The following is a 16,280-nucleotide window of genomic DNA, read 5'->3' as shown; positions in this document are numbered from 1 at the left end:
ATTGCAATTTAGTTTCTCCCTCTCAAATTTCCAAGTGAACTCGTTAATATTGTGATCACTGTTCCCTAAGGGTTCCTTAGCCTTACGCTCTCTTATCAACTCCAGATCATCGCACAACAACCAACCTAGCAGATCCAATCCCCTATTGAGCTCAACAGCAAGCTGTTCTAAAGAGCCATCCCTTAGACATTCTACAAATTCTCTTTCTTGAGGTCCAGTACTGGCCTGGTTTTCCCAATCCACTCTCATGTTAAAATCCCCAACAATTATCATGACATTGCCCTTCTGACATGCCTTTTCTATCTCATCTGTAATTTGTAATCCACTTCCCGGCTGCTGTTTGGAGGCCTGTATACAACTACCATTAGGGTCCTTTTACTCTTGCCATTTCTTAATTCAAATCATAGAGACTCTACACCTTCCAGTCCTATGTCATCCCTTTCTAATCATTTAATATTATTTCTTATACACAGAGCCACACCACCCCCTCTGCCTACTAACCTATCTTTCCAATTAACTGTATATCCTTGGATGTTCAGCTCCCACTGGCAGCCACCCTTTAGCCAAGTTTCAGAGATGGCCACAACGTCATACTTGTCAATCTGCAGCTGAATTTCCAAATTGTCCATTTTATTTTTTCTGCTGCATGCATTGAAATATAGCACTTTCAGTCCAGTATTTGTTGCTTTCTGTTTTATCTGCACCACGCCTCTATTGCCCTGTAACTCATCCCACTGGCTGTGATTATGCCTCATCTCCTGCCAGTCCTTTCTATTGTTACGAACCCCGTAACTGGGTCACTTACCAGCAAAGATAGAGAGGTCCGTTGAAGTCTGATGGTACTATTTTTAACAGTATTTATTAGTAAAAATACACAAAAATAATATCAATGCAAACATACAGATAATATACGTCATCAATACTAAATCTAAAAGCGCGGGTATAATAATAATCAATAAGAAATAAGCTCTATCGTTGTCTAGGGGATAATGTATTGTCCGATGGAAATATAAAAGTCACTCAGTTCATTCAGGCTGCAGCCTTTTGGTTGGAGAGAGAGATTTTAGAAACTTGCCGGCTTTCCTTTATCTGATCTTGATCCGTATTCGTCCTTTTGCGAGGCCGTTCACTCGTGGCCTCTTCTTTAGCTAAGCCGTTCTTCCGTGGTAAGGCCGCCAATCCCAGGCAAAGGGAAAGGACGCACGTGAGCCCCACCAGCTGTCGCTATTAAACGCTGTCACGGGATTTCCAGCGTTTCTCCTGGTGCGTCTAAAGGGGTTGTTCCCCAGACCCTCTTTTATCCTTACTCACGGGGTCTCAGATGTTAGTCAGGTTGGGATGATGCAATCCCTCAACCAGCCCACTCTGGTCATCCCCTGAGGGCTTCAATGAATAGTACAGTACTCAATACACAATTCCGTCTCCAAGAGACAATGGCAGTTATCCGTGGCTTTGTCTTGCTGAGGCCAGGACACATTCCAAAACCTTGAGGATTCTCTCTCATTTCCTGGGTCCCAGACCCGAATTAATAGCGATCTTGCGATTCTCAAGAAGGAGAGGGTGACTTTGTACCCTTCGGCCCCTCAGAGTTGTGGCATATTCGTAACACTATCATCTCAGTTGCACGCCATCTTTGATTTATTTCTGTTTTCTCCTTCCTTGGCCCCATCACTCTGGTTCCCATCCCCTGCCAAATTAGTTTAAACCCTCCTAACAGCTCTATTAAACCTACCTGTTAGGATATTGGACCCCTTTGGATTCAGGTGTAACCTGTCCTTTTATGTACAGGTCGTGCCTCCGCCAGAAGAAGCTCCAATGATCCAGGAACCCAAAGCCCTGCCCCCTATACCAGTCTTTCAGTCACGCATTAATATGCCTGAACATTATATGCTTGAGCTTGTTAGCACGTGACACAGGCAGCAATCCTGAGATTACTACCCTGGATGTTCCGCCTTTCAGCTTCCTACCCAACTCCCAGAATGCTCTCCTCAGAACCTCCTCCCTTTTTCTATCTGTGTCATTGGTACCAACGTGTACAAAGACTTTGGCTGTTCACCCTCTCCCTTCAGAATACTCTGCACCGATGCGAGACACCCCGTGCCCTGGCACCTGGGAGGCAACACACCAAGCGGGTATCTCTACCAGGCTGACTGAACCTCCTGTCTGTTACCCTCACTATGGAATCCCCTATGACTTCTGCATTCCTCATCTTCTTCTCTCCCTTCTACACCACAGAACCAGGTTCAGTGCCAGAGACCCGATCGCTGTGGTCATCCTCTGTCAGGTCACCCCCCCCCCCCCACCAAACAGCATCCAAAACAAGGTAATGTTTACTGAGGAGGATGGCCACAGTGGTGCTCTCTACTATCTGAGCTCTTCCCTTCCCTTCCCTGACCGTCACTCACTTATCTAACTCCTGCAGCCATTGGGTGACTAACTCCCTGTAGCTCCTATCTATCTCCTGCTCACTTTCCATAATAAGCTGTAGGTCATCAAGCTGCAGCTCCAGATCCCTAACACAGTCTCTCAGGAGCTGCATCTTGGTGCACCTGATGCAGATGTGGCCATCTCGGAGACTGGAAGATTCCTGGGATTCCCACATCTGACACCCAGAGTAAAGCATTAACCCTACAGACATGCTCTCTATTCCTCAAAAAATGCAAGGAGAAATGAAGTCCACTTACCCACTTACCTCGCCGAAGCCCGATTGAGCCAAGGCCCTACCACTCTGCCTCAGACCACTCCATCCATGACTACTCCACTAGGCAGTGTCTCCCTTTTATGCCTGAACCTTCCCTGCCCTCCAACACACGATTGGTGCGCTGGTTATAGCCGAGTTTCTGCAGAGCTTTCCCCTTTTAAACGACGCTCCCAGACCTGTGTTCTTCCAGGGTTTTACATTGTTCCTCAAGATTTCCAACATCTGCAGAATCTCTTGTATCACCCAACAAACTCACTCCATATTCATAACAGAGACACTTCACTTTATAGAGAGATAATGTGATCACTGTAAAGCAAAGGGCATTCACAATTGTCACACATTCAGCCCATGCCTGAGGTTGTCTGGTCCTGACATCTATGGCCTAAGGCACCTCACAGCATTCCCCAGTAAAGCTGTTAGAAACATTTCTTAAACCTAAAAGCTATTATTTCTATTAAATAATACTAACCAAAATAGCTTAAAGCATGTAATTAAATAGTGGATTCTGATTAATTGGGCCATCAGTTAATCAGGGCAACAATTTACTGAGGACAACTCTTAGTGAACAAAAAACAATCAAATAAACAGCCACGATTCCCTTCATTTTTTTCTGGACACTGTAGGGGGAGGAGACTGTAGCCTAAAAGTTTTTATCATCAGTCGCATGCACTTGTGTGGCCATTAGGCACTATACCATGCTTAGAGTAATTTTTAAATAACATCTGTTGCGCATGTTTGTGTTCAAAATGTAGTGATTCTTGTTACCGATAATTAGCAAGAAATAAGCAGTAAGACAACTCAGAACTGTTTTGCTCACTGCGGTGTCAAGTATTCGGGCTTGGAGATGTCAGAAACAGCTGGAAGTGAAAATGAAACAATTTTGCTACTTCGAGAAGTTAGGAACTATGAAGAATTTGAAGGTATTGACAATCACCTTGAATGTTACAATGAAAATGAAGATTTGGAGGGTGCAACAGCTTCTAACTAACATCAGTAGCATGCACTTGTGTGGCCCTAAGTCATTACATCATGCTTAGAGTGAACAGTTTTTAAGTACCATATGTCGTACACAGTTGCATATGCTTGTGTTATGTTATTCATTTGGACCAACTAATGCCAAGTTAAAAAACAGTGATTTATGGAACTACCGTAGATTCCGGACTACAGAGCGCACCTGATTAAAAGCCGCTGGCTCTAATTTTAGAAATAAAATCAATTTTTTTAATTGTAAAGGCCGCATCGGATTTTAGGCCGCACCGGATTTTAGGCTGCACCAGATTTTCGGCCGCAGGTGTCCCACGTTGTAATATGAGATATTTACACAGAAAGATATTACACGTGAGGATTTTTTTAACTTTTAATTAAATCCATATGGTAACAAAAACAAATACATATTGCAAATGCTTTTTTTCGAACCGTGCCCGTACGCGGCTACTTTTAAATATACGTTGCGTATACTTCTTTACTGAACAACATTCCAATATCTCCTAACGACTGGTAAAAAATATATATACTGCAGCCTACCAGGAAAAGTTATTGATCACCTTTAACTTAAAAGCAGCGTTCGCTCGGATCCAAAGCCGCTCGCGTAATGCGCTCCCCCCCTCCTTCCCGTTTATCGCAAACCGGCATTTTCCCACAAGACACCGCGAAACCGGGTGTGACGTCATAGCATCCCGCGATGTAGTACAGAAAACAAATATACCATAGTTAAAACTCTTCTAACTTTAACTAGAAAATGAATTACTAAGCGAAAATATTATAAACTAAGTAGGCAGCACAATGCTTCGAGTGTTTTCCATGTTGATGAGGGTGAGTACAAATGACTGATTTACAATAATTTAATTGTGAAAGTGCGCTTGATTTATCGTACAATTTCATTGGACCTCTGTGAACTACTCATCAATTTTATTGGTCTACTGTTACGAGGCAAAATGTTTACGAGGCGGCATGAAAAAAAATCATGCATTAGCCGCTTCGGATTATAGGCCGCAAAGTTCAAAGCTGTTCAAAATGTTGGAAAAAAGTAGCGGCTTAAAATCCGGAATCTACGGTACTTCATGTTGGAAGGCAATGTAGGTAAGCCATTATCTATAATGGGTATCATTTACAGTCAATCAAAAATACATGACAGTGTACACTGGATGAATTTCTCTGCTGATAACTATTAGGAACTGATACACAGTTTAACATATTGTAGTAATATTGGTAGTATTAATTTAAATACATAATGTTTTACTCAGTTAAATGGTAATTTGTCTCTTTCAAACTATTTCCATGAAAGTTGAGCTATTTGGGGCAGCTACTTAATGGGGCCAAAATGTACTATAAACAAAACTGGTAAGTATTTTTTCAAATTGGATATTTACCTTCTTTGTTACAGTCCTGCAGCACCCTTTGAAATCAATGGGTAGTAGATGACACCAGCTTCAACCTGGAATTAGAAACCAGAAGTTGTTTTCCCCAAAGTAAATGCTGTGGAATCTCGGCCAATGGAACTCACAAGTGGACTCCATTGGCAATCTATCAATAGAGCATCTTTGTGCTTATGACCTAAACTACTGCCAACTTAAGGACTGGTGAATGTGACTACATATACTGAAGTTTCACACATCCACTGGCAGACACTGGGCCATTGATATTAGAGATCTAGTTTCAATCAGCATGTATGGAATAATTTTCTTCCCTTTATCCATCTTCCTGTCCATTTGCAATCAGCAAAATAAAATGTAATCATATATAAATTGTATAAAAAGGGATTGCATGTGTACTACATTCCAGTCACATTTTGGGTCTAATGGAAAATGTAACTTGAATGTGTTTTTCTATACTGAAAAAAACTGCATTTCGTGAGTGCATCGAACAAAGTTTTGTTATAATTTAATAGTCCAGTGTGCATCTTTTACCATCAGAAAAACAACCCAGAAGCCAGCTTGTGTGGCAAGCTTGGTTTTCTTTAAGTCAAGCAATGTACTGAAACTGGACAGGTGGAACGAAGGGTTTCCGCTTCTCCCTATCGATGCTGCCTGGCCTGCTGTGTTCTACCAGCATTTTGTGTAGGTGGGACTGCAGTTGAGTTACTGGTAGAGTGGGAGTTTTGAGATTGATGTCTTGCAGTAGGGGTTTGATATTTGAGGTGTTGGAGGTGGAGAGAGTGGGCAATTTCTGAGAACAGATTGGATTCTTTGGAAGCTCTTTAGTGGGCAGGAGAAAGGTTGGGTTTGGTGGGTTGAGAGGGAAAACAGACACTTTTGCCTGAGCGGCAGTGCAATACCGTTCCACAAAACAATTCTTGCCTCTTTTTGGCTGCTGTGTCTCTCAAAATCGAGGAAACTTCTCGGCTAAACTTAGAAGACATTGAGATGAAGCATCGAGCAAATTTAGAATTGTTGAATTGTCTCCTGGGAATTAAATTAGAAGAGAAGCGTTTGGGACAGGTTAGACATTTCTTTTTAGGATATACATACCTCATGTCATAAATTTCCTGCACTGCCATTTCGTTGAGCAGAATTCCTGTTTCCCTGGCACCTGCATACAATTTCAACCCATCTCAGTTTCATCAGCTGACCTAAATTAAAACTTCAACCAATGAATTAGATTATTTCTTAAGCATTATTACTGTTCAACATTGATAAATTTAGTTAAGCACAATGGTTTTAAATATGTAATTACTGTAAGCACCAGAACAGAGGTAGCCAACATCTGTAGTTATAAGATTGTATGAAACACAATCAAAATGTTGTCACAATGAAGTGTAAAGCCAAGTCCATCATGGAACTTAGCAAAAAGTCTCCATGTCATATTTTAGATAACTGAAAGTGATTTTGTATCGGTCAAAGCTGATGTTTATTTTAAGTGTTTCCAAAAGCCACTGATGTTCATAGATGTTTTAAAATATTATAAGTCAAATAAGTGACAAAAAAGTCTAAGTTCATTACAGTGAAGCATGTATTAAGTTTGCTGGCTTTCAGAGGCCTACAGAATTTTCAGGGCTGCCAGGGTGATCTTATCACCAATTGCAGATAATCTAAAGTTTAAGCTTGAATTTTTTTGCGGGGGCTGAGTATATTGACACTATTACAAGTTTTCAGGTGTAAAGTTTTTATTCAGTAGGAACTGATTACTCTCTCTAAATAGAGCTTGGAAATCATAATCAATATATTTGTAAGGTCACTTTCAGTAGTTTAGAATTGGACTACATCCAAGTGAATAACTGACAGATGAGGTATGGATGCTTATTTATGTTCCTTTGAACAAAATCCAACAGAACCAATTTTCCACTCTTAACCATATCAACAGCTAACTTTATAAGAATTTTTTTAAAATATTCATTTTTCAAATCTTTCCATATATGCCAAATTATAAATGACTTTGCCTTAAATAATTTCCACTTTGAATGAAACCTCAAGATAGCAAAACATATCTCAAAATATGCCAATTATATATGATTCACAAATGGTAACTTAAATAAAATTGTTATCTTAGCATACGTACTTACTTACTGCCCATCATGCCGACTGGTATTTAGGGCAGCAATGAGGATCCTGCATCTCTGTCTGAGCATGACCATCTTCTCTGTAGTGCTCCAGGTGTGGTTCAGGTCCTTATTTCTGCCTCTACAGTACATTGTTTTTATTCTCCTGCATTTCCTCCGTCCTTTAGGGAGTCAATGAAGTGCGGTCTTGATGATAAAGTTGGCCTCTCTTCTCATCACGTGAGCAATCTTCCTTCCAATGTTTCCTCATGCTTATTTTGGCCATGTCCTTTTGAAAACACTGAAGGAGTAGGACATGGTTGGAGGTCTTCCTTGGCCAGAAAATACGGATGATCTTCTGGAGGCTAATGGTATGGAATAACAACAGCTTGGCAAGATCATTCTCTGTCCTGTGCCAGCACTTTGACTTGTACAAGAATGTGGACAGAACACAGCTCTGGTACAGCTTCATCTTGGTGTGGATCCCCATATGATGCTTATTGATCCGAAGTTATTTCTAGCTTTACTGATTCTACACTGGATGTCATCCTTGGTCCCACCCTCCAGTCTAATCATGCTGTTCAGGCAGGTGAATCTGCCAGTGCTGGCTAAATTGAAACCATATTCCTTGATGGGAGTAGATTCTACATTGAGGGTCATGGTCTCAGTCTTTCTCTGACTAACCGAGTCCTACCTTTCCACCAAAGTGCACAGGCACTGAGTTTTCTCTTGCACATGCTGGTATGTATGTGATAGTAATGCAAAGTCATCCGCAAAGACAAAGTCTTCTAAAGTAGAGAATAGAGTCCACCCAATGCCTCTCTGCTTATCTTTCATTGTTTGTGCCACAACCCAGTCAATCACCAGGTTAAACAATATTGTCAACTTCTTAATTTAAACAGGTTACTACTGATTATTGTTGCTTTTTTGTTTATCTGGGTTGAGGATGATGTTTATCACTCAGTATGTAATTAAAATTGACTATCTCCTTTTATGACTGAGTTGCTGTTGTTAAGATCCCACCTCATAATGTCATTTTTAAGTCATTTGAGCTTTGCCAAAATGTTAGATACCTGAAAGTCATAAATGTTTGTTTCCTAATGTTAGGAAATGATGCTAGCCCGCTTGCCCAAGGTGAAAACAGAAAAGTTCGACAGATTAATGAGAATCTGTGGAGAGAAAAGTTTATGGATTTAGCATGGGAAGATGATCAACAGAGAGCTCAGTATTCAGGATAAGGTATCATACTGTGATGGGAAGAGTACCTCAAGAGTTGTTGCTGGTGTCTCAACTATTTACAAAATATGTTATGACAAAGGTAAAATGATTCCTTCTATGGTAGCTAAAATTACTGACAATACAAAGATACGCTTTAAAACAAGTTGCAGGAAGGACATATAGTTAATGTGGGTGGAGAATATGGAGCTTAATGTGGAGAACATTTTGGCAGGGTGAATAGATACAGAGAGTATTTTAAAGTGGAGAGTGACAACAGGATAATGTCACATCTGGAAGTCCTTGATTGTGAAATACAAGTATGTTAGATAATTGGGGAGGCAAATTGAATATTGGCTTTAATTGTGAAGGAGCAGGGATTACCAAAGGAGGGACGCATAACAGGAATACTGCACACAGTAAGGTCTCCTTATTTAAGCTTAGAAAAGGCTCACTTGGTTGAAAGCTGGGAATGATGAGTTACTGATTTGGAACAAGTGAGCATGTTAGACCTACACTTATTGGAATTTAGATGAATGAAGGTACAGTGGAACATAAAAGATACTGAAGGGAGTTGGTAGAGTAGATGCTGAGTTGAAGCAGTCCTCCTATAGAGAATCTTGAATTCAGGAGCATAGTTTCTATCTAAGGAGTCACTCGCTTAAAATTAAAATCAGGGGGGTTTCCGGTGATGTCATCGTCGAGAATGGCAGCTTAAGTCACTAGCTCCTCTGGAAAAATGCGTATTAAGCCCCATTAACCCATCAAATATAATATTTTTCGAAAAATATTTCAACTGAAAAGAGGGGCAAGAATGGGGAGAAGAAGTGGAAATTAAAAAAGTGACACTACGGACCCTGCGTCCGAGAGGAGTGCAGCGAGCGGCTCTCCGACCTGACCACTTGCTAGCGAGGCGGCCGCCGGGCCTCGTTCAGTCGAAGCAGCAAATGTTTTCGAAATCCTGAAAGAAATAATAGAGGTCCAGAAAGATAGAAAGCAGCAGCTCCGTGATATTAAGGCAGAGCTCGCCAGCATTAATCAAAAAATAGCGGTGGCAAAGACTCACATTGAGAAGGTGGAAGATCGCGTTCAAAACGTGGAGCAGATACTGAGCAAGACAATAAAAATCATACATCACCAAGATAAACTGCTTGATCTGGAGGGAAGATCATGGCGGAAAAATATCGGAATCTACAACATTCCCGAAGGAGTGGAGAGCCCATCTATGACGGAGTTTTTCGGAAAGTTACTGCGGGACGCGCTGGATCTTCCCCTGGCTTTGGAGCTGGAAGTCGAAAGAGTGCACCGCGCATTCATTCCAAAACCTACCCAGCATAGAAAGCCACACTCAATAATAATTAAATTCCTTCAGTACAGCACCAAGGCGGAGATTCTACGAAGGGCCTGGGGTAAGAAGAGAGTGTTTTTAGAGGATAAATTAATATATTTCGACCAAGATTACCCCCCTCCCCCGCGCTCCTCCAGAAACGCAAGGAATACTCCGAAGTAAAGCGAGTATTAAAGCAAAATAAGATTAAATTTCAAACTCCATACCTTGCTAAACTTCGAGTGTTTTATGACAACGGGACGCAGTTGTACCAGACAGTGGAAGAGGCGACTACAGACATGAAGGCCAGAGGGTTGCCTGTCAGCATGACCAAAACGAAAGAAAGCCTGGCTGAGGAATTGTCCCGCTCGGCTTGGGAAATAGTGCGAGAAACGAGTAGGCAGGAGATGGGAGGAAGCCAAGAGAAACATATCAGGAAGAGACCGTGAGTTTCCCAAAGACAGTCCTCACCCCCTTCAGAAGAGCCATAAGGTTTGGCTAACTTTTAAAATGTTGAAAAGCTAAACAGAAGCAAAAGTACACGGTGATATACCTATCTCGAGAAATACTTATAATGTGGATTTTATATTACTTAGTTGTTATTCTTTATCACTTACTCCTTTTTACCCGCCAAAATGAGAACATATATGTATATAGGTGCATATATGTGAATGAGTGTAATGTGTGTGTGTATGTATGTATATTTATATATATATATATATATATATATATATATATATGTGTGTGTGTGTGTGTGTGTGTGTGTGTGTGTGTGTGTGTGTGTATAGGAGGAGTACACAGGGAAATCTATTTTGTGTAATGGATTTGTTCACTGACTTTTATGAATACTGCAATGGAGGCCCTCAACTCACAAGTAGGAGGGGTTATTCCCCACAGCTAGACATTTCCTCTAGCTCAACGCAGGGTCATTTACTAGAGACCTCAGCCTTGGAATCACACGTTTGTTGCCATTTTTGTTATTATTTGAGTTTCTTGGTTCTTATTTGTTCAGGAAGTAGATCGATTAAGTTTTATTCTAATTTCAATGATGCATTGACAGATAAATACAGATGGCTAAGGACAAGGTAAAATTAATTTCTTTTAATGTAAATGGGCTATTAAATCCAATCAAACATAAGAGAATTTTATCCAAAATGAAAAAAGAACAAGCCCATGTAGTATATTTACAGGAAACTCATTTAAGTGATAATGAGCATAAAAAAATATAAAGAGAATGGGCTTCAATAATCTGTTTTTCTCCTCATATAAATCAGGACATAGGAGAGGAGTTGCTATTCTTATCTCAAGTAAGCTAAATTTTGAAAAAGTATTCGAAATGGGAGATAAAGAAGGCAGATATATTCTGGTACGGGGGAATATAGACGGCAATTCTATTGAATATATACTCACCCCCGGGAAGTGATATTGATTTCTTTCAGAAAATTACTGATATTATGGTAATGGAAACAGAAGGTCTCCTGATATGTGGGGGAGACTTAAATTTACAATTACAACCAAACTTAGACTCTTCCAATAGAAAAACCTATGAAACAAAATCTTTACATAAGAAAGCTAATACACTTTTTGAGGATGTTGGTTTAATTGATATAAGGAGGGACCTTTTCCCTGACAGAAGGGATTACACTCATTATTCTGCTCCACATTCTGTATATACAAGAATAGACTATTTCATAACATTTGGAAAAGACAAAGACAAAGTAAACACCTGTGGAATTGGGACAATAGATGTAAGTGACCATGCACCTATATATTTATCTGTTGATTTTGACCTACAACCTGTTACGTATCCCGTAACTGGATCACTTACCAGCAAAGATAGAGAGGTCCGCTGAAGTCTGATGGTACCATTTTTAAACGTTTTTATTTATAAAGGGGCACAAAAGTAAGGTTAATACAAACATTCAGATACTATAAGTCGTCAATACTCAATCTAAAGCGCAGGTATAGTAATAACCAATAAGAAATAAACTCTATCGTTGTCTAGGGGTAATGTATATATTGTCCGTTGTATATCTGAAAGTCTCTTGCGGTCACTGCAGTTCCACCAGCTGCCGTCTTTTGTGGTGTCGCGTTGGTGCACTTTGTTAAAGAGAGAGAAATAGAGATTAAATGAAACAGTTACCCGGCGGGTTTTTCCAACCTTTAGGAGTTCGATTCGTCAGAGTCTCGTTGGGGAATGGACGCTCACTTGTGGCCTCCCCTGTAGCTAAGCCGTTCTTTCGTGTTGAGGTCGCCAATCCCAGGCAAGGAAAAGACGCACACGAACCCCACCACCGGCTGTCGCTATTAAACACTGTCACAGGATTTCTAGCGTGTCTTTTGGTGCGTCTGGGGGGGCCGTCTTTACAACCCCTCTTATCTGAACTCACAGGGTCTCAGATGTCAATCAGGTTGGGATGATGCAATCTCTCTCCATCTCTCCACCCACATTGCCCTGAGGGTATACACGTAGTACAGTTCCCAATTCACAAAGGTGTCTCCACGAGACAATGACCACAGTCGCCAGCTTTGCCTCGCCGTGAAACGAGGGACACCGCACGTATCTCTCTCTTCTCTTGGGTCATTGACCCCCCCTTCACTAGGGCTCTGGCGAATCTCACAAAGGAGGGGGCTGGGATCATAACAAACCAAAGAATACTATTTGGAAACTAAATTCAAGTCTACTCAATGATTGGCACTTTAAGGAACAAATTAAAAAAGAAATTGGTCTCTACTTAGAATTTAATGATAATGGAGAGGTTTCACCTCCCATTTTATGGAATACTCTGAAGGCGGTCTTAAGAGGGAAAATTATAGCAATATCTTCATATAAGAAAAAATAAGGAATAAAACATTAGAGGAATTACAAAATAGGCTGAAGGAACTAGAGAAAAAACACAAATTGAATTTGGCACAGGATACATTAGGGGAAATTTAAAGGATTAGGAATGAAATAAATGATTTGGCTACGCAAGAAATCAGGAAAAACTTAATGTTTCTGAAACAGAGACATTATGAAAGTGGATTGAAATCTATGAAAATACTTGCGTGGAAACTGAAAAAAAAAAGATAGCAGAAAATACAATTCATAGAATTAGGGATCCAAGAACGAAAATGATAAAAAATAAGCTAAGTGAAATTCAAGAAGCTTTTGAAGTGTTTTACAAAACGTTATATTCCAAAGTTCCAGGGGGAAGCATAACCCAAATTGACACCTTCTTGAATTCTCTAGAGTTACCCACTTTAAGCAAAGAACAAAATAGAAGGATGACTGTTGACATAACTGAAGTTGAATTAAAAGCTGCAATTAGTAGGCTTAAATTAAGCAAGTCACCAGGATCAGATGGGTATACGGCAGAGTGGTACAAAGAATTTAAAAATGAGTTAATTCCTGTTTTACTCCCCACACTAAACTGGGCTCTAAAAAAGGCACAAATGCCACCCAGTTGGAAGGAAGCGATAATCTCAGCTATACCGAAAGAAGGCAAGGATAAAGTGGAATGTGGATCGATTAGACCAATATCCGTTCTTAATGTAGATTATAGGTTATTTACCTCCATCATGGCCAAACGATTAGAGGAGTTTCTACCCATACTGATACATAATGATCAGACAGGTTTTATACAACAATGCCAGACTCAAGACAATATGTGAAGGACACTTCATATTATGGATCATATACAAAAAAAAATCAAAGCAATAGTGATAAGCGTGGACGCTGAAAAAGCATTTGATTCGGTTATTTGGAATTTTCTTTACAGAGTTTTACATAGATTTGGTTTCCAAGACACAATTATTAAAACTATACAGACACTATATGACAATCCTACTGCTAGGATTAAAATCAATGGATATTTATCAAATAGTCTTATCCTAGAAAGGGGCACGAGACAGGGTTATGCATGGTCACCACTACTCTTTGCGTTATATCTGGAACCATTAGCTCAATACATCAGACAAAATGAAGATATCAGGGGAATTACTATTAAAGGGACAGAGCATAAATTAGCTTGTTATGCGGATGACATTTTGATCTATCTAGGGCAACCAACATACTCTTTACCTAAATTGATGTAATCCTTCGAACAATATGGTCAATTATCAGGATACAAGATCAACATAGATAAAACCCAATTACTTTCATATTACTATCACCCACCAAGAGAAATTGAAAGTCGATACCCCTGGGCATGGCACACAGAGTCTTTCAAATATTTGGGCATCATTATGCCAAAAGATTTGGCAAAATTATCAGAATGTAATTATCAACCTTTATATAAAAAAATTAAGGAAGATGTGGCAAGATGGAGCCTGATTCCATTTTTCAGTCTCAGTTCAAGGATTGAGTCTATTAAAATGAATATACTGCCCAGACTGTTATATCTCTTTCAGACCCTACCAATAGAGATGAATCAAAATCAATTCAATGAATGGAACAAAATGCTATCAAGTTATATTTGGCAGGGTAAAAGGCCTAGAGTTCGTCTCAAAACTTTGCAGTTAGCAAAGGAAAAGGGGGGATGGGGCTTGCCTTATCTTAGAGATTATTATTTTTCAGCACAGTTGAGAGCTGTGATATGTTGGTGCAACCCATCATATGACGCTCAATGGAAAAACATTGAGGAGCGGGTACTTCCCATCCCCATACAAGCAATTTTGGTTGATAACAACATGCAAAGGTACATAAATACTATTGATAACCCATGGGTGAAATTGACTCTTAAAATATGGAAAACTACTATAAAAGAATATAATCTAGAGGGAGATATTGCAATTCTTAAATGGTGTGCATATGACTCTGATTTTACCCCAAATAAATTGGATGCTAGATTTAAGGACTGGACAGTTAAAGGAATAACAGTTCTTTGCAACATAATGAAAGAAGGAACACTGTTCAGTTTTGAAATGCTTAAAGAGAAACACTTATTAGAAAAACAAGATTTTTATCGGTATTTACGGATGCGACAATATGTTAATAAGACAATTAAAAATGTAACCAGGGCAAATACATGCTTGATAGAGCTCTTTAGAAAAGCATATAATTCAGATAATGGTAGTAGAATCATTTCAAGCATGTATAAGGGGTTGTCAAATCTTAAAACACATTCGACTATATACATTAAAACAAAATGGGAGAAGGAAGGAGGGATAATTATATCTGAGGAAGAATGGATAACAATATGGAGATATCAATGGAAGTGTACCAATTCACAAAAATGGAGGGAGTTTGGACGGAAAAACTTGATAAGATATTTTATTACACCCTCTCAGAAATCCCATTATGATGGTAACTTCCCTGTTTGCTGGAGAAATTGTGGAAATAAAAATGCAAATCATTATCATATTTTTTGGGACTGCCCTGTTATCAAAAACTATTGGAGGGGGATACACAATGGCCTACAAGACATCTTTAAATGTGAAATACCCTTAGAGAGTAAGACCATATATTTTGGATATATACCTCAAGAATGGTTGAAAAGAGATAAATTTTTAATGAATATACTGTTGGTGGCTGGTAAAAAGACTCTTACTAGGAAATGGTTATCACAGGAGAGCCCAACTTTAAATCCATGGATGGAAATTACAATGGACATTTACAAAATGGAGAAGATAACAGCATCTGTTAATCATAAGCTGGAACAATTTGATTCATACTGGGAAAAATGGTTTAACTACATAATGCCTCATAGGCCTGATTTTATTCTCACAAATCAATGAATCTGTTGTAAAAAAAAAGATCACTCCCTACTTGTACATAGTTCTTTCCTTTTGCTTGTTTTTTCTTTCCACTCTTTCCTATAAGTGTATACCCCAGATAAATACTTTGTGGAGATTTGTGATATATATGATTATATGATATATATGTACAATGTCTGAAATACATCTTATGGAAATGTTTGTTTGATGAACTTCAATAAAAAAATAAATTACAAAAAAAATTAAAATCAGGGGACAGATTTCTTCTCTAAAATGGATAATAAAATTTGTATCCAGCTCAATTTACCTCTGGCAACCTACTGGATGTAATCAGAATGTGGTCTCGCTGCTGTGGCTATCCCATAAATATCCCATGTGCGGAGACTAAACCTCAGGTGCTACGAACAGAATCCCAGGCATAATGAATGTTTGACAGCTGGGGCTGTCCATGACCATTACAACCCAAGGTTCTTTATAAACTAAAAGCTAAACTAAGAATACAACTATAACAATATTAAATAATATTAACCAGGCACCTACCTTTATTTACTTTTCCCTCATTTCTGAGGCACGTCTGGAGTAAAGTTAATGTACTACTTTAATTACTTTGGGATTTAATGTACTCAATGTGGCCCCTTAGCTCAGCAATAACTGCAGCTAGCGGTCATGAGTTAAAGGGTGAAAGGTGAAAAGTTAAAAGAGGAACTTGAAGGGAAACCTCTTCACTCAGAGCGTTGTGAGAGTGTGGAACGAGCTTGCCAGCCCAAGTGGTGCAAGTGAGCTCGGTTTCAACATTTAAGAGAAGTTTGGATAGGTACATGGATAGTAGGAATTGGAGGGCTCTGGTCCCGGTGCAGGTCGATGGG

The 16,280-nt window shown here is 39.5% G+C and overlaps 1 protein-coding gene across 4 annotated transcripts in view; it reads left to right on the top strand.

The window, feature by feature from the left end:
• Positions 1–16,280, top strand: part of LOC140715301 (glypican-5-like) — an 864,157-nt gene that overhangs the window by 701,712 nt on the left and 146,165 nt on the right. Inside the window, exon 8 of one of the 4 annotated variants that reach the window (XM_073027329.1) lies at positions 7,364–8,042. The exons of the other annotated variants lie outside the window; for them this stretch is intronic. Within the exon in view, the coding sequence (XP_072883430.1) occupies positions 7,364–7,374 (11 nt within the window). The 3' untranslated portion in view covers positions 7,375–8,042. Of the gene's footprint in view, positions 1–7,363; positions 8,043–16,280 lie in introns of those variants that run through there. 4 annotated transcript variants of the gene reach the window in all.

Source organism: Hemitrygon akajei, chromosome 2 (genome assembly GCF_048418815.1).
Source record: "Hemitrygon akajei chromosome 2, sHemAka1.3, whole genome shotgun sequence".
Taxonomy (NCBI): Eukaryota; Metazoa; Chordata; class Chondrichthyes; order Myliobatiformes; family Dasyatidae; genus Hemitrygon; species Hemitrygon akajei.
The sequence above is the reverse complement of the archived record's forward strand: the minus strand, read 5'-3'. Positions and strand labels throughout refer to the sequence as shown.